Raw genomic sequence first — 19,652 nt, 5'->3', positions numbered from 1 at the left:
AGCATGCAGTTTCATCCTTAGTGTCCTGGGGGTTTGAACTGATGACCTTGTGGTTACTAGTCCAAAGCTTCCCCAACAGTGCTAACGGGCCATAAATATCAGTTTCCTCTGTTTCCTAAACGGAAGCTGCTCTTTGACAGTTATTCCAAAGGCTTCTCTTAGAGCTGTGTTTACCTAAGCAGTCACTGAGATTAATGCAGTTTAGTCCGAGTAATTCATGATGAACGAAGGAATAAAACTGTACTCAGCCAAGATAATAGTAAACTGTGATTGTTTAGGGAGCTGGCAAACTGATGAGTAACAGTTATTTGGGAAAAAGAAACATTTCTTTTCCTTATTTGTGAAGCAGAGGCCTCAACAATTTTTTAAAGCTTAATCAGGATAAAGGAAAGATCTCCCAAAGATTATCTCTGGAGATGGACATTTCAGCCACAAATTAAACTACAGGGAAGGTGAATGTATGAGCTATTTTTTATTTAAAAATAAATAAATAAATGATGAACAATTTTTATTTAAAAATCACTGCCTTCTAACTATTCTTTCCTGATCTCCTCCTCTTGTGTCCCTTTCTTATAGAGGTATGAACATGTCCAGGCTTACCTGTTTTATGCTTGGAAAATTAAAAACACATCAAAATGAGAAAGATTAAAATAAGATGGATTGAAGCTGGCTGACAGGGGCTCAGAGGAGATGATAAAGCAAGTGGTTTATTTAGAAGGAAAATATCCCTTTAGCCAATAGAAAATAGTTCAGCCTATAATAAAATAAAAATCCCAAGTTGATTTCATATAACCCCATGCAAATTTGAAGGGGCAAGCTTTTCGGTTAGTCTGTTAACTGATAGATTTTGGATGGTAGTTTGCTATTTTGCAAACGGAAACTGCTTTGCAAAAGGAAACATAGTTCAGTTGCTATCAGTAAGCAGGTTCTCTTTTCATAAAAGTACAAAATGAAATGAAAGATAAAAACCCTAGAGATGACACGGTGGTTAAGACCAGATAGACGTCCCCTCCTCGGGGCGTGTTTTTGAAGGTCACCTCCCTGTCAGTTCTGTGAAGGTGAGGGCTATGGATTTCATCATTGTCTCTCCAACCCTCTGCAGGATGCCTGGAGACAAGCTGGTTGAACAAAGATGGTTAAATGAAGCAAAGAAAATGCACCTAGACTTCTGTTCTGGACAGACAGTAGAGACAGTTCTGGAACCTAAATTCCCTTTTAAAGGGCTGTGCATGTTAAGCTATAGAATTACAAAATGGCTCACTGGTTAGAAAATACTTTTTGTACAACACATAAAAGTATTTCCAAAGAATAACCAAACGCACTGCCCTTGAGTCAGTTCCAACTCATAGCAACCCTATAGGACGGGGTAGAAATGCCTGTGTGGGTCGGGAGGCCTGTAACTCTTTACCAGAGTAGAAAGCCTCACCTTTCTCCGTGGAGTAGCTGTTGGTTTCGAACTGCTGACCTTCAGTGAGCAGCCCAATGCCTGACCCACTACGTCACAATTGTTTACTTCCTTGTAATTTTGAATTAGGCCTTCATTTCTGAACGTTCCATCTTTCAGTTGACTTAATCATGGGGAAAGAATGGCACAATACAAGGAGGGGTGCTAACCTTAAGTCGTTTCTCATTGTTGAAGGTCCGAGGTCAGCTTCATTTACTTACATGAGACGAGTTCCTGGGATATAGAAGGAACATTTAGAAAGACTGTGAATTGTAGACTCTAGAATGAAACCTAGTTGAGGGAATGAGCAGTGTTCGTAGAGACGGGGCCAGAAGCACACTCACTGCCAGCGCGTTGATGCCGACTCATTGAGACCCGAGAGGGCAGGGTAGCCCAGCCCCTGGGAGTCTCCTCCATTATAGCCCTTAGTGGGAGTAGAGCGCTCCATCGTTCTCCCACAAAGGAGTTGGTGGTGTTGAACTGCTGACCTGGTGGGTAGCAGCCCAATGGGTAAGGAAGTGTAGAGAACAGAGTTATTAGTGAAGGTGGTAAAGTAAGAGTGAAAGCCACAAGAAATGGCCTAAACTCTCCCAGAACTATCTCAACAGGAAGGAAAATTGGCCTGTCCTCACCCTGTACAATCGCCAGCAAAGTAGCAGGTATTGGAAAACACAGAAAACGAGAGATGAAAACGTTCTCTTTGTAACGCAACACCGTGTTCCACTCTCTCGGGCTCCTGCAACAGAAAGAACTCGAATGCTTGTGAAGAAGGGAGGTTCTGTCAGGGCTAGACTAGGGTCTGCGATGGTTAGCAAGCCCATTTCTTCCTCGCAACATCTCCCTGTCCAGCAGGGGCGGCAGAGGAACCAGCGGCTACTTACATCAGCGCTCCAAGAGAGAGAACGGAGACAATGACAAGGTCTCCCAAGATCACAGAGGGAGTTTTTCACTCTGCTTGGAGAGGTCTAGGAAGGCGACTGGGGCAATGATGGTTTGGTGGTAGAATCCTTGTGTTCCACGCAAGAGATCTGGGCTTGAGTCCTGGGCAGTGGCCCTCTCAGCACAGGCTTACGCACGGTGCTATGAGGTTGAGCAGGTTTCAGGGGCATTTCCAGATGAAATAGATTAGGAAGAAATGCCAGGCCACCGGCTTCTGAAACTCCATAGTGAAACCCCCCCGGGTCATAATGGTCCAACCCTGCTGCCCATGGGTCACCACGAGTTGGTGGCTGACTCCATGACAGCTACCAACAGCTAACTGGAAGGAGCCCCAGGAGAAACAGCCATTTGGAGTCGAAGAAACAGTCTGGACAATGATCGTAAAAAGGTAATTGTGAGCAGAGGGGGGTCGGGGTGGGGGTGGGGGTGGGGAGGAAGGCGGAGAAAAGGGGGGCCCATCACAGGTTCGATCTGTAGCCTATCCCCCAGAGGGATGAATAACAGAAATGTGGGTGAAGGAAGACAACGGATAGTATAAGACACGAAATAACAACAACAATATATAAATTGATCAAGGATTCATGGGGGGGGGGGGGAAGCCAATATCAAGGGCTCAAGTAGAAAGAAAATGTTTTCAAAATGTTGATGGCAACACATATACAAGTGTGCTACATACAACTGAATGATGGATTGCTGTAAGATTTGTAAGAGGCTCCCAAAACATTGATTAAAAGAAAGACCATCATTCTAGATGCCCTAGTTGTCTTACTACAAACAGATGATGACGGAAGCAACAAGAACAGCTGCATGTCATTCTAAATTCTATTTCAAGTAAGTCAGCTCAATTAATTTTACCGAAAAAAAAATTGAGGACCTACTGCTAAAAGGACAAACCAATCTGTTTTGCAAGGAGTGCGGCCAGAGTGATCTTTCGAGACAAAGATGGCCAGACTGAGTCTTGCATGCTTCCGACAAGCTGTCAGGAGACACCAGTCCCTGGAGAAGGACATCATGCTTGTCAGTGGAGGGCAGTGGACAGGAGGAAGGCCCTCCAACAGACGGACTGACACAGTGGCTGTAACAATGGGTTCATGCTGGAATAATTGTGAGGATGGTGTGGGGCCGGCAGTGTTTTGTTCCGTCATGAATAAGTTTTCTGTGTGTCGGATCTGATTGGGTGACACCTAACAACGACAACAACAATGACATACCTCTCAACAAGAGGCAATCTCTCTATTATCTTTTTACCAGGTAAGAACATCCAGCCAAACACACAAACCAGCACATGCTAGGTAATTCCTTTTAAACAAAATTCCACAGCAGAAAATAGTAATGTGTGTTGGACTGACGCAGTGGCTGCATCAGTGGGCTCAGGCACAGGAACAATTGTGAGGACGGTGCAGGGCTGGACCGGGTTTCATCCTGTTTCCCACAGGGTCACTGCACTTAACAGCACCATGTAGTGATCAATGATTTTCAAAATGGGGATAGTCACTACCTTCGTGGCATGGATTGTGACAAGGAGGGGCTTAAAAGTAGATTTTGATTTGCTGGTGATACCATTTACAAAATCTGGGTGGCGACTAAGAATGAAATTAGTAATTAAGTGTTCCTGGTTTGTAATATCCAGTTTTAATGGTTTACAATACCCCCAGAGTATGTTTTTCATAGATGACAAGCGGTTAAAAAAAAATGTTCACAGCTTTCTACCTCAGAGTGACTGGTGGTTTCAAACTGCTGACCTTGATGTTATCAACCCCATGCAAAACACCACACACCTGCTCAGGCTGAGACAACACTTCAGCCCACAGGAATTGACACGCACCTTCAAGGCCAGTCTTTCGAAAGCACAGGCTGCTCTGTGGGAGTAAGGTAAGGCTCACTGCTCCTGTAAAGACTTCCAGACTCAGAAGCCCACAGGAGCAGTTCTACTCTGTCCTACAGAGTCACCGTGAGTCAGAATGAACTCTGGGGCACTGAGTTTTGAGTTGAGTCATCTTAAAAACAGATAAGAGAAGAGGCTCAAGTCCTTTCTGCTGAGCCACTATCACTGGGTAAAGGAAACAGGAGTCTCACCGGGCTGCAGCCCAGGCCTTGGCCGTGGAGATACAGAGCTGTGGCTACACAACCAAGAATGCACTGTCGGGTGAGAGGAGAAGGGGGTTTTAGGAGACAGGGATGTCTGGGCAGGGAGATCACAGGTACCCTGGACCACCTGGAGTGCCCAAGTCAGAAGGTTTCCTGGAGAAAGTCTTCTTTCCCTCAAAAGCAAGCATTTAGGGATTTTAATGCCCAGCCTCCTGCCCTGCCCTTTCGGATTAAACTACTGCTTCGATCAGCTTCTCTAGAGGAGTCACAAGCTTCCAACTGACCCCTTTCTATCTGGCCTGGCCTTCTCTATTGTATACTTCTTTCAATCACAGTGTTTATGGGAGTCCTCCAGAATCCAGAGCTCCATCTAATTGCTCAGTTTTAAGAGAGTCCCTCAAAGATTATTTTGATTGGGGGCGGGGTAGGGGGTACGCAGGCAGGCAGAAAGATGTTATCATTTGAATCAGATTCATATTTATTAAAAAATTAAATTAGCAGTGACAATATTGTCATTGGGTTGATTCCAATTCATATCTACTCTACCTAGGGTTTCCGAAGCTGTGAAATCTTCCCAGATAGCTTCAACTTTCTCCCTTGGAGCAACTGGTATAGGTTGGTAGGTAGGTAGCAGTTCAGTGCTTACCTGACAGTGCTCTCGATTATTTACAGAAACACACTGATACACAAACTTTAGAAAGGCAAAGGATGCTAAGCTTTCCTGGACACTCACAAGTGATCAGCCACTGTGCTATGTACAAGCATGTATAAGCATGCTATGTACCTGAACACACTGAACAGATAGATGGATGTACTACCACTAGAGACAACATTTATAATTGATTTTAAAACAGCACTATTAGCAATGCAATTGTCCACCCGGTACCTCTGGGAAAGCCCGTTTTCTTGGCCAGATCCCAGTTTGTCCATTCCTAACCTGTGGACTACTGAGAATGCCTGGCTCACAACAGTTCTCCGCAGGACTTCATGGGCCCGTTCGTACTGAAGACGTAGCATTTTGTCTGACACATGCAAAGTCAGTAATCGGTAACTGCCACTGTTTCCAATTCTGCTACAGACTAATGTGGGAGAATAGAGGGGAGTGGATTTTCAATTCTAAGACGTGAACTTGGCTACGTAAGAAGCTGCGTAACTTCCCCAAAGTCTGATGAACAAAGTTCAGCAGCCTGGACAAGGCCTTGGTGAAAATGTTATCTTGCATGTCTTTCAGGCGATTGCTGAAGCCTGAGCTCCCACAAATGTGTGCCTAATTGCCCAGTCTCATTATTTGAGAAGTCATGATGGAATTATTGTGACGCGTATTAACTTGGTAGAATTGAAGAACTGCATTAAGCATACCGGGTGAAACTCAGAGGTTGTTGCTTTATTCTTGAAAAGAATGAACTAAGGTCCAAGGTACCACAGCCAGTTCATAGCTGAGTTAGGACCACCCCTCTGGCTTCCTCCCACCCAACCCAAGGACGATTCCACACTGGGAGAGGACAGTCAGTATATATCATTGTGACTAAGACGGCTTCCTATTCTGCCTGAATGAAGTTCTAAATAGGTGCCCATGCGTGAATGAGCCCTGGGAACATGATGCTAAGTGGAACAAGACAGATACAAGAATACAAGTATATTCCCTCACTTTGACGAAATATCTAGAATCGGCAAATGACTAGAGACCAAAGTACATCAGAGGTAACCCAGGGGCTGATGGTAGGGGAAACGGGAAGTTATGGCTTATGAGGTATTATGCTTCTGTAAAGGAGATGGAAATTTAAAAGCAAGACAGTAATGATGACTGTACAGCATGGTGAATTTAATTGGCATCACTAAATTATATATATGCAAGGCAGCTGAAATGACAAATGCTCTGCTACATTTTATCATAATCAAAACTTGAAGACTTGCATTAGAAACAGATTGTGGTAGTTACATAATCTGGTGTCAATTTGGGACTTGAGAGGATTAAGAGTGAAGGGGTGGAGTCTAGTCTGTCAATCGGGTCATAGCCAATGAGGCCTCTGTGTGGGCATGGCGTTCTCCTGAGAATTCTGGGAAATCTGATAATTTCCTCCTTGGAGGCGGAAGACACCTCTCTCTCTCCTCACTCGCTTGGAGACGCTCTACTGACAAGACACAAGACTGATTCTCTTTGAGACATCCCTGAGGAGAGACCACATGGACCTATCCTGATGCAGCTAGAACCATGGACCTGGGGAAGCCATGTAGAGACCCCTGCCAGTGCTGAGATGCTTACAACGCCACAGGATCCAAAGACTTTCTACCCATGGGCCTGTGATCGTCCTGCATTCAGTGTCATTGCTTGTGTTTTGTGAGTCTCAAGAGGACAACACAGATCGGTATTGGACATATGGGCTAATATTGGACTTATGGGCTTGGACTGGACTGGGTTGGGATGCTTTCTTAATGTACAATTACCCTTTATATAAAACTCTCTCTTATACACATATGGGTTTCTATGGATTTGTTTCTCCAGTCTACCCAGACTAACACAACAATACAAATGATAATGTGGAACTTAGGTATAGTCGAGTCAGTTCTGAATCACAGCGACCGCGATGTACAAGAGAACAAAGCGTGATCTGTCCCACACCGTCCTCACATCCTTGTTCTCCCCAGCACAAGTCCCTTGTTGCAGCCACTTTGCCAATCCACCTTGTCAAGGGCCGTCTTTCTTCCCCCTCTACTTTACCAAGCAGATTATACTAAAACTACCTGGACCAACTTGCCTGAGAGACTAACTTTTAGCTTTCTACTTGACCCCACACTTCATTTTTTTGAATTTAGAATAGGACAGTTCCTTAAAAAAAAAAGTTTACTAATCATTAACATTGTTTCTCATGATTTCCCTTGACCACACTGAAGCAGAAAGACCAACACGACTTTCCCAGAATCAGGATGGTGGAACAGATCAGGCTGATATTACAGATGAGCTTCTCTGCGGTCTTTTTCATTTCCAAGATTTCCAGGCTCTCTAACAAACTGATCAAATGCCAGGGAGGAAGAAGACGATCCCCTTGCAGCTTGCCAGAGGGAGAGGGTTGGTAAGTTGAAATGTCACGACCTACCCGGCTCTCTGGGGACAAAGCTGTGTCAAAGTCCAGTTTCTATTTCTTGATCCATCTCTAGGGGCAGTGGTTCAAGGCTTGTATGCAAATGTGGGGAAGGAGACAGGCACATACAGAAGGGATTGCAATCAACATGTTCTTGAGTTGTACCGGGTTAAAAGGAGAAAGGATCAATTTAGGACAGGCCAAGGAAAGGTACAAATAACAGTTTGCTGACTTATTTTGGGAAAAACCACGAAGCAAAACCATGTGTGGCCCAGGCTCATGAGACAGTTGGGGACAGAAGGCAAAACAACAGCAACAAAATGCTGGATTTTAAAGTAGCCCACACTTTCTCCCCATCTCTGTGACGGACACCGAAAAAAAAAAACCAGAATCAAACTCACTGTCATCGATTTGATGCCAACTCATAGCAAACCTGTAGGCCAGGTAGAACTACCCCTGCCCCTGTGAGTTTCCGTGACTGTAACTCTATGGCAGTAGAACACCCTGTCTTTCTCTGAGGAGAAGCAACTGGTGGTTTTGAACTGCTGACCTTGAGGGTAGTAGCCCAATGCATAATCATTACACTAGCAAGCCTCCTTCTGTGATGTGTAAGCTATATGGATTCATACAGTTATGTGATGTGAAGATGAGACAAGCAAGCATGTGTAGAGCACTTAGTTCAATGCCTACAAATAGATGCTCCATATCTTACACCAACTGTTGTCTTTCCACCCATGTTTCCGTTGTTCATCCCCCTGGTGGGGGGCGGGGATTATGCGTCGATCATTGTGATTGGTTCCTCCTTCCTCCTCTGTTCCCCCTACCCTCCTGGTATCACTACTCCCATTTTTGTTCCTGAGGGGTTTATCTGACCTGGATTCCGTGTGTCATGAGATCTAATCTGTACCCCTGTACATCCTCTGGCTGAGCCCACAGTGAAAGGAAGGCCTGGGGTCATTATAGTGGGGAGGGGTGTGAGGAAGCCTCAAAGAACCAGAGGAATGTTGTGTTTCCTTGGTGCTATACTGTGCCCTGGTTGACTCATCCCTTCCTTGTGACCCTTATGTGAGGGGATGTCCTGTTGTCTACAGATGAGTTTTGGGTCTCTACTTCAACACCTCTCGTTCTCAACAGTATGTTTGGGGTTTTTTGTTTTGCTTGTTTGTTTGTTTGGTTTTGAGTCTTCTGATGCCTGTTACCTGATCCCATATACACCTCATGAGCACACAGGCTGGTGTGCTTCTTCCATGTGGGCTCACTGATTCTCTGCTAGATGACTGCTTGTTTACCTTCAAGCTTTTAAGACCCTAGACGCTACATCTTTTGATAGCCAGGCACCAACCATGCTGTATTTTAAACAGGAAGGAGAAGCATCCGCAGTCAGGATGCTCTTTCATTGGAAACCTGAGATTGAAAGCAATCTCCCACTGACACTTGGCTTTATGACAGATCTCTTTCAACAAATCCCACTGGGATCTTTGACTTTTCTGATTCAGAATGATTCCTTGGCCAGGTGAAATTTTTGAAACAAAAGATGACGACTTCACCCAGCATCTGGTTTCAAGCATCACTGCCTGAGAATCTTTATCTATTGATTGGTTATCACCATCTCCACAAGGAGCTAAGAGGAAACGGGGTGCCATTTCGGCAAGGGGAATTAGAATTAGCTACAAACAAGAACTTCCCGGTGTGGGTTGTAAAGCACCAGTGCCTTCTTAAGAGGAAGCTTTGATTTCCAGGCTGCATAGATTTACAAATATGTTCTCTCTCCAGCGTAGCAGGGAAATAGAAGGGCTCGCAGTTAGTCCACCCCCTTTGTCCTCTAGTAGCAGCTGTTCAGGCTGAGCCAAGTGTGGGGATTAGTCTGCTCAGTTCAAATGTGTGAAGAGTAGCACTTCCCCAGAAGGTGGCAGTGTGATTAGGGTGTTAAACTGGGAAACTAGCTCAAAATGACTTGCAGGTCTTCCACATGGACTTCTTCCTGACCCCACTCATGGCCTGCCAGTGAGAAAGGAGAACTTTAAAGGAGCTAACATGTTTATCAGGTTTAAACCAAACCTATTGGTGCCACGCTGATCCCAACTCATAGCAGTAGGATTCTTAAAGCTGCACATCTTTACTAGAGAAGACAGCCTCACTTTCTCCCGCGGGGCGCCCGGTGGGTTTGAACCACCAAGCTTGCTTACCCAACATTACCACTGGGTTTCCTTGTTTATTAGTTTAGTGGTTTTTAAACCATAATCTTTGGAACCCTCTCACTCTCACCACCTTCACGTCCATGCTGACTCATAGCGACCCACTGGTGGTACTGTGGGTTAAGTGTTGGGATGTAAATAACAAGTTTGGTGGTTCAAACCCACCAGCTGCTCACCAGAAGGCAGCAAGGCTGTCTGTTTACTCCTATAAAGATTTACAGTTTGGAAACCCTAAAAAAAAGTCACTTTGAGAGGAAATGGACTAAATGGCAGTGGGTTCTCTATTATTATACGTTTGTATGTAAATGCTATATATTTGAATGCTTTTCTAGTGTTCATTGTATCAATAGTATATATATGTCATTTTAAATCGTGTGTGTATATATATGTGTGTGTGTGTATATGTTATATGTGTATGCATGTGTGTGTATGTATGTATATATATATATAGTGTGTTAGGAGCCCTGGTGGTGCAGTCAGTTATGTGTTGGGCTGCTAATCACAAGGTCAGCAGTTTGAACCACCAGCCACTTTGAGGGAAAGAGATAAGTCTTTCTACTCTGTCAAGAGTTACTGTCTCAGAAACCCACAAGGGCAGTTCTATTCTGTCCTGTAGGGTCGCTATGAGTCAGAATGCATTTTGATGGCAGTGAGTTTACGTGTATGTTATACATACATATTTATGTATTGACTCCAAATCACATTTCTTCTGTAAAAAGTGCTCCACGAGAGAAAAAATGTTTACAATTCAACACACTAGCTCATCTTCTTTATCTTATAAGTGAGTCAACAGGACTCTAAGGCGGCCTGTTGATGAGAGGGTTAGAAACTGGGATGTGAAAACCATAAAGCTCGCAGTTCAAACTCACCAGCTGCTGGGCCGGAGGAGATGAGGCTTTCTGCTCTTATAAAGATGTACAGGCTCAGAAACCCCCAGGGCGAGGCCTACTCTGTCCTACTGGGTCTCGATGAGTGGGCTTGATTCCATAGCAGTGAGAGGAGGGGAGTAAAACATGGCTTTAAGTGGGTTTTCCCTGGAGATAAAGCAACATAGAAGTAGCAGGGATGAATATAGCTTTTCCCTAGTTTACAACCGATATGCGGTCCACTCTACATTTCTGCAGTTATGCTTAATATAATACCGAAGGTTGTTCGCTTCCTTCTTCCACAAGCTGACTGTCTGCGGGTTTGTAACAGATCTGACAACTAACAGGCAATGGGATCCACAAAGTCTATCACATGGTCAAAATGCTGCAGTCACTTTAACAAATTCAGTCAAAATTAGTAAATTCAGTCAAAATCAGACAGGTAGAATGTCTGCTAATTCCCCAACATTTCCAATTTACAAGCTTCTTTGAATAATCTGTAGGAAAGGAAATTCTGTCTCTTTCTAAATCCAAGATAAAATATTATAAAATGTCGTGAAAGTCTGAAACCTAGTGCTTATCCCTAACCTGAAGCCTTTAGGAGCTTCCCGGGACAAAGCAAGGCTTGCTAACATAATTAGAAAGATGATCTCTCCCAAACCGGGAGGCACTGACCTTCGCTCTTTATTCTTCTACAATAGGGAACAGATAAACTTACTTGCTACTAGTAGAGGATGTAATGACCCAGAGGTTATAACTACAACAATCTTTCCAACATCCACCTTTCAACACCCCCAGTCAGCTCTCAACTTCATGCACTATCAGACCTCCAGGAAAACATTTCTTTTATTTCTTTGATCAGTCACAATCTAACCCAATATTTAAGGGGTTACATATATTCACTCAATGGGCAATCTGACAGTCATGAAAACAGTCATTAGGAAGACGGTAAGGAGAGGAAGCACACCAAAGTAAACAGAGGAAATCGTCTCGGAGCAGACAGACTCGGATTCTGACTCCAGCCTGCCCTGGCATCGGCTTGCCCAAGTTACAAGAGCCCTGGATTTACAGTGGGGCTTCTTTCCCACAGCTCTGTGGGAACTCAGTTTTGACGTCAGTTGAACACCTCATTTTCTGTTTTCATTATTACTGCTGGACAAATCTGGCAGTGTTTTGAACAGTAAATCATAACATTGATCATCTGAGAGTGAACATCCAAGAACGATCACATCAGCAAATTGCATGCTGTAACATATTACTAATAATAAGTTGTATCAAAAAATCAAACCAAACTGAACCAAACAGAAAACGCAACAAACAAAGGCAAGCATCATTCCTTCATCCTGACTCAGGCGCATCCTGAGGCCCATGTTTCCATCTCTCAGGCACGGGTCCCGCAGAATCTGGACTTGTACCCCTTCCTCTCCTGTAGCAAGGAGGACTGAATGAGATGCTTTATCCAGAACTCTTAGCACAGTTCTCATTTTTAAAAGAAACTCCACGAAACAAAAGCTAAAAGTCTTAGACAAATACAAAAATGCTGATACACTGAACGAAGTGGCAGAGTACAGGAACAGTATTAAAATCTACTTAGGAAATGTAAATTATAGTGAAACTGAAGTTTTTCATAGATTATGAATAATTTTCCTTCCCACATATGAATCGATATTGTTATAGTGCTCCTTTTTCTTAACTATAAACTAGTAGTTGGTGCCAACCCATTTTATGATGAGGCTAAAATTAGAACTCTCATCCAAATCTTTTTTTTCCAAAGCCTTCGAAAGATAGAGTTATTGGGAAAAGAAGGATCCGTTTTTAATCCAGGAAATAAAGTATCCAAAACATTTGATTTGCCTGCTATTGAAATAGAATCCCTGCGTGATGCAAAGGGTTAACCCACTAAACTGCTTTCTGGAACTGGGAGATTTATGTACACCCAAAGGTGCTTTGGAAGCAAGGCCTGGTGATCTACTTCAGAAAAACCATCCAGAGGAAATCCTAAGGAACATGATTCTATTCTGACACTTCCATGGGGCTACTATGTGCCAGAGCCATGCCGTCAGCAAATGGTTTTCCTTAGTACTGCAAGGCTTATTTCTCTTAACTTAGACATTGAGTAAATTGTTACTTATATAGATAGGTAGGTAGGTAGCTATATAGATGAGCTTGCTAATGCCTGTAGTACTTATACTTTTATTATAATACAAAGTGTGATTTTGAAAAAAACCTAAAACTTCATTCTCTGCTATTTTTACCTCTAAAAGGTAACTACTGCCAAAGGTTTGAAAGAGAGTCCTCCACACTTTTTTCTCTGTCTATAAATGTAAGTATAATGTTTACCTACTTTGATATTCTGTCTCAAACATTACTTGTTTGTTTTTGAACTCAGTAGGCACACCATGGCAGAGGGGAGCATCTGTTTTCCACCCAGACCTCATAGAGACCAACCTTAAATGGGACGAGAACCTGGGAAACGGTGATGGATGTTCTCATGGCAGAAAAGAGCAAACACAGTTTTATTGACCCGAGTTTCCTTTGTATTTCAAACATTATGATGTTTCAGCTTAAATGTTGCTCTTAGGTGCCACTGGGTTGGCCCCATCCCTTCGTGACCCCATCTACAGCAGAATGAAACAATGCCCGGCCTTGTGCCGTCTTCACAATGGTTCCTGTGCTTGAGCCCATTGTTGCAGCCACTGTGTCAGTCCATCGTGTCTAGGGCCTTCCACTCTTTTTATTTATTTATTTTTAATTGTTTTATTAGAAACTCATACAAGTCTTATCACAATCCATACATACATCAATTGTGCAAGCACATTTGTACATTCATTGCCCTCATCATTCTCAAAACACTTGCTCTCCACTTAAGTCTCTGGCATCGGGTCCTCATTTCCCCCCTTCCGTCCCAGCTCCCCCCTCCCTCATGAGCCCTTGATAATTTAAAATTATTTTGACATATCTTGCCCTGTCCGACATCTCCCTTCACCCACTTTTCTGTTGTCTGTCCCCCAGGGAGGAGGTCAAATGTAGATCCTTATAATTGGTTCCCCCTTTCCAACCCACCCTCTTTCTACCCTCCCAGTATTGCCACTCAAACCACTGGTCCTGAAGGGATCATCTGTCCTGGATTCCCTGTGTTTCCAGTTCCTATCTGTACCTGTGTACATCCTCTGGTCTAGCCAGACTTGCAATGTAGAATTCAGATCATGATAGTAGGGGTGGGGAGGAAGCATTTAGGAACTAGAGGAAAGTTATATTTTTCATCGTTGCTACGTCGCACCCTGACTGGCTCATCTCCTCCCGAGACCCCTCTGCAAGGGGATATCCAGTGGCCTACTAATGGGCTTTGGGTCTCCACTCCACACTCCCCCCATCATTCACTAGGGCCTTCCTCTCTTAACTTAAATGGAAAGATCTAAATTTTAGATAGAGTATTGAGTACTATCATTGGAATATGCATTTAAAAGTGATAAGATCCACAGAGATATCAAGGCCTATGAAAAGAAATGTTATAAAACTGCTAGCATTGATGAGTGTATAACTCCACTCAATGGGATTAAACAACAGAAATGTATGTGGTTGGGTATATTGGATTGTGTAAGATCTGTCAATAAAACTATTATTTAAAAAATATGTATGTACAATTCAAATATTTTGAATGGTTCTTTACATATAATTCAAAAGCTGAAAATTGTTACTGGAACAGTTTGATTACAAAGGTAAGCAACACACACAACAACCACAAAGTATGCTAATTTCATCATCTTCCAGGAACTGATGAAGCTCAAGCTACTGTTCTTCTCAATTACAAACATAAATACCATAATCACTTCCTGCCCAGCCCACCCTATAGTAGGTTCTCAATAAAAAGCAATTGTGTTAGTCGGGGCAGACTAGAGAAACAAATCCACAGAAACTCATATGCATATAAGAGAGAGTTTTATATAAAGGGTAAGTGTACATTAAGAAAGCATCCCAACCCAGTGCTGTCCAAGCCCATAAGTCCAACATTATTAGCCCATATGTCTAACACCAAGCTACAAAGTCCTCCTCAATCTCACACAACACATGCAATGATGCTGACTGCAGGAGGGAAGCCGAAACAGTGAGCATGTAGTCATCTCAGCACTGGCAGGGGTCTCTACATGGCTGCTCTAGCACCCAGGGCTGCATTGGGTAGGTCCATGCGGCTTCTTCTCAGGGATGTCTCGCAGGAAGTGAGCCTTCCCAGCTGAAGCAGGAGGCTAAGGTCCGACCTTCAGAGAGCAAGAGACTTGAGAACTAGAAAGGCGAGGCTCACAGAGCCATTTATCACTCCGCCCTTCAATTAATCCTACATGTGTTTATCAGCCAGGTGGGCACAATAAACCTTAACTATCTCAGCAATCTAGTATATACTTTTGCTATGTAAAAATCTAAAATTGTGGGACTTCTGTTAAAGGAAATATTAGTTTCAAGACTATTTCTTTTTTCTAATTCCTCAAATTTTTAGTCTAAGTGAGGATGGCCTTTTAAGTAGGCGAAGTAAGAAGAAATGTGCCAAATATTATTATGAGCTTGTCAAGAGGCCTCCATCCCCCTTAACAGTGTAAATACCTCCTGGGGTTTAAGCAGGGCTATTCCAAATAAATTAGTGGGAATTGTTTTTTATAGTGTGATTAAAAAGAAGTGGACTGACAAAATAAAGGTGAAATAATCAAAGTTTGGGATTCCAGCCGAAGGCAGATAACCAAAGGCTGAAGTTACCATCTAGATTCCCAGACATCAGGAAGAGGAGTAGAGTTTTGGAGAAAAGGGTCCGGACCGATCAAAGGAAAGGGATCTCTAAAAACGACATCAAAATGATACAGACAAAAGAAGGCGCTCCAAGAACAACTTGTTCTCAAGTGCAGACTGGGGGAAACTCTGAGAAAGAGATACATGTGAAATCAGCCGTTGTTTCTCTGAAAACGCCGGCTGTATTGAGCACGAAACCAGCTTTGGTGTAGGAAAAGGAATTGAGGAGAAGGGGTGCCCAGAGCGGAGCAGCAGGAAGGCTGTGGAGCCGAAGTCAGTGACCAGCACGTCTCTCTGGGCTAAGTCTGCACAGAGGCCCCAGGTGAGAAGGACCTGCTGCATTTCTTCACTGTTAGACTCATGGGGACCCCCTTTGCTGCAGAGTAGGCTGTGACCTTTCAGAAGCTTTGGGTAGCTTTGAACCACCAACCTTTTGGTTAATAGTTGAGTGCTTCCCTGTGCTACCCAAAGATTCCTATAAAACTCACTGCCATCAAGTTGAATCCAACTCATAGCAACCATATAAGACAGTGCTGACCTGCCTCTGCAGGTTTTTGAGACTATAACTCTTGACAGGAGTAGAAAGTCAAGTCTTTCAATAAGCAGTTGGTGGTTTTGAACTGTTGATCTTGAGGTTAACAGCCCAATGCAAAGGCTCCTTAAGGGCCCCTATATATGAATATAAATAACAAGGAACAAAAATAAGTGAATACATGCGAATGTATATACCTACAATATTTCAGTGGTAAAGGGGATAATAACAGTTACACTTATACCATCACATCACACTATTTAGGCATCAGTGGTCTACCCAGGCTGCTGCACATAATGTGACATGAGTGTGTGGGCACAATTTTTATTATCCACTTAATAATTATATTAAAAGGCTATAGTATATTCTATTATACTCGACTGAATATTCTATTATATTTATACTATATTATATTAAAAAGAAGTCAGATGTAAGATAAATAACTGGAGAGAATTGCATAGAATGCAGTTTTATTCTATTTATTCTATTTATTCCCCTGACAGGGGATTTACTCGGAATTCATAACGTCTTCTAACCCAACACTATGCAGAATGTTTAAAACCAAATGGAACAATGTATATATTAACAAATACATGTTTTTTGAAACTGTATTTAGAATCCTAGCCCTGCTTCCTTATAAAAATAACTCATACAATTTAAAATGGTGTGAAAGATTAGTAGATAAACATAGATGAGGAAAATCTCCGACCAGCAAAGTGGGTCCGTGCATGCCAGCAGCCTCAGAAAACGGACTGATGCGTGTGGCTGGGTCCTGACTTTGGGAATAGGTCTCCCAGACAGTTAGGCCCAAAGGGCAAGGCACTGGTTAAATTCTATTTATTCAAGTATCAGAACCTCTTTTCAAGTTGGCAGACACAAAGTAATAAATACATCAATCCCATCTATTTATAAATTCAGATGGACCCCTTTCAGAGGTTTAAATTAGCTATGATAATGCTGAAAATAATTTCCCAGCATTTACTGTTTGACCTCCCCAACCCCCCACTCCCCAAAATAATGCCCGAGAAATGTATTTGCACAGGCAAATTTTTCTTTAAAATAAACCCAAGGAGGGCTCTGCTGCATGGATTATTTTGTGAAACATGGCCAGTGAGATGAGGGGTGAGGTCTTTGGACAGCTTGCTGCTGGACTTCATTCACAGTCCATTACGACTCACCAAAATACGACTGTAGAGAGAATGTTTGCCTCCAGGCCATGATAAACTGTGAGTCCAAAAGCTGCCACCACCGAACTACGTAAGCACAGGTTGAAATTCTTACGCAAAGAATCTGGGAACTTATACGTGTGGCTGCCCGCTCACCTATGAAATTGGAATATCTTGTCTGTCTTCTTCTACGATACCATCAAGCACCTGGCTTCAACCATTGCTTGCATTTTCCTTATCTAAAAGCACTTTTTTCCACATTTGAAGAGGCAAGTTGTTACTTATTTACCACCCACCACGGAGAAAAAAATGTTTTACCTCTGAAATAATGGCCATAAAAGTATTCTATAAATGACTGTTCCAGACACCTAAGTCCTTTTGTTGGGAAATGATTCCTTAAGGGCCCTATGGTTAGGGGCATATCAGGTCAGAGTTGGGGGAATAGTAGAATCCATTGAAATAGTAGAATCCACTTTCACTTAGGGAAAAGTTATTAAAATACCCCCAAATCAAAGAGTTTTTTCACTCAGGGCATTACTAAAACAAAACAAAACAAAACATTAGAGTTGTCTGAATGCTAACTTTAGCATTCAGTCTTTAGCATGAAGTCTTTAGCGACTTCATTAAAATTAAGTCAATCACAACTACATTACGAAAGGCACAAAACCTTATTAATTTCTAGCGCACGTGTACTGACAGCTAAGGTATTACTTATAAAGACAGTGGCAAAAGCTGCAAGCCGACAGGGAGGGGTAAGGGGGGTTGTTGGAGAGAAGAGGAAACAGGCAACTGAGTCAGGCAGGGGAAAGTGACACGTTTCATTTTCGGCACATCCCACCTATCTGCAAGTTTCTCTCCTTAGAGCATGTATCACTCTAGCCCACAAAGAGTTAAAAAACCCTACTGGGGTTCCAGTACAGGAGGCTGGGCACCACGGAGTTAATCCAAGGACCACCAATTCCGTGTTCCTTATCATCACACCCATCCCTGGGAGCGAGTCAGTAATTACTAAAGACTGCAGACCGACGTCAATCAAGGTGAGCCAGGGAGAAGGTGGGGCTGGGGGTGGGGGGCACCCAGGGAAGCAGCACGTTACCAAAGTGCCTCCGAAGTCCTCAGGGAACTGGTCGACCGGGATCTGGGCTTCATGATAATGCTCATTTTGGAGAAGCCAGGGGCGGGAAAGCCTCGCAGTCGTCTCAGGAACACATTACAGCTGTCTTTCTGGACAGGAGGTGCAGCGTACATTCCGTTTCCCAGGGAGGCTGCCCCAAGAACTCCCACCGTCCCAGCGGCGTCCAAGTCCACGTCCAGTCCCCGGGCGTCCGGCTCGCAGGGACGGCGGGGAGGACGGGCGAGCGCTCTCCGCCTGGGGCCGAATTCCCTCCCGCGCCGGCCGCCCGGCGAGCGCCCGCCTGGCTCCTTTGGGTCTGGTCTCCCAGGCGGGGGGCACAGCGTTTCCAGTCTAGTCTTCCTCCCGGGCACGAGGGGACAGTCCCTCCATCTCCTGGTTGGCAATTCGCTCAGGCCGGGCCAGGTGGAAAGGTTCCCAGGTGGGCGGGAGCGCAGAGTGACCTAGGCGCTGTCAGGGAAGTCCCGTTCCGGGGCGGCCGCAGGGACACCCGCCGGTCCGGGCTGAGCCCGGCTGGACACGCTCCGGCCACCGGGCCGCAGGCTCTCCCTGCGCCGGCGAGGGCCGTGTCTTGCTCCCCGCGTCAGGTCTGACCCGCGGGCCTTGGTGAATGAGAACCAGCAGTCAGTCCCGCGGGGCAGAAACGATTCCTCAAGGGCTCTGTGACGTGGGAAGGAGGGCAGGGAAGTGACCGAGGGCAGGGGAAAAGTCCCAGCGCCAGCCCGGCCTCTCCAGAGGCTGAAACTAGGAAGCACGGGCAGACCCGTGCCGGGCCCGGCTGAGAACCAGTGAAACGGCCATCGGTTGGCTCAACACCTACAAACCCATGGCCTCCTCTGGGAAAGGAGGCGCCTTTGCTATTTGGAGGAACATTCTCGGAGCACCCCGATAGGGGACAGAGCCTTTTGGCATGGTTGGTTTGTTTACCCAAAAAAATAAGAGCAGCAGCCACTTTTGCTAATGGCCCCACAGCAAACTACAATTCCTCTCCGGGAGCAAAATTGAGAAGACTGGAGGATTTTGGAAAATTAGGAGAATTAATGAAGTGTGGTCTTTGGAATTGTCCTGTCCGTCTACACAGTCTCGTCCAGGGGTAACCTGGCACGCAGCTGGCACCCTTGCTTCAGGAGGTGCTGGAATGTCTAAAAAAAAAAAACCAACAACCTCATATATTATTGCTGGCAAGTGGCTACCTGCACGGAGGCTTGCATAATGTTTACTAAACCTTAATTCTTTGGGAAACAGTATCCAAATTTCAGGGATTTCTATATCCATGCTCTGTGTTTGCAGGCCAGAGAGCTCTGCAGTGAGGAATAAAGCTACCTGTCTCCTCTTATTATATTGAAGAGCCATTTCCTGTCCTGCCTCCTCTCTCTAATAGAAAATTGATTCTTTTCTGGTAGATATGTGCGGGGAGGGGGAGTGGGAGTAGGG

General features: G+C 44.3%; 1 protein-coding gene across 3 annotated transcripts in view; it reads right to left on the bottom strand.

Moving 5' to 3' along the window:
- The window catches only part of PDE4D (phosphodiesterase 4D), an 893,429-nt gene that overhangs the window by 310,320 nt on the left and 563,457 nt on the right, over positions 1-19,652 (bottom strand). The window contains exon 1 of one of the 3 annotated variants that reach the window (XM_045285313.1): positions 18,183-18,249. The exons of the other annotated variants lie outside the window; for them this stretch is intronic. Within the exon in view, the coding sequence (XP_045141248.1) occupies positions 18,183-18,247 (65 nt within the window). The 5' untranslated portion in view covers positions 18,248-18,249. Of the gene's footprint in view, positions 1-18,182; positions 18,250-19,652 lie in introns of those variants that run through there. 3 annotated transcript variants of the gene reach the window in all.

The sequence above is a fragment of the Echinops telfairi genome, unplaced genomic scaffold (assembly GCF_000313985.2).
Source record: "Echinops telfairi isolate 266 unplaced genomic scaffold, ASM31398v2 ScPeMD7_7469;HRSCAF=8507_1, whole genome shotgun sequence".
In the NCBI taxonomy this organism is placed as follows: domain Eukaryota; kingdom Metazoa; phylum Chordata; class Mammalia; order Afrosoricida; family Tenrecidae; genus Echinops; species Echinops telfairi.
This window is presented reverse-complemented; position numbering and strand designations above follow the sequence as displayed.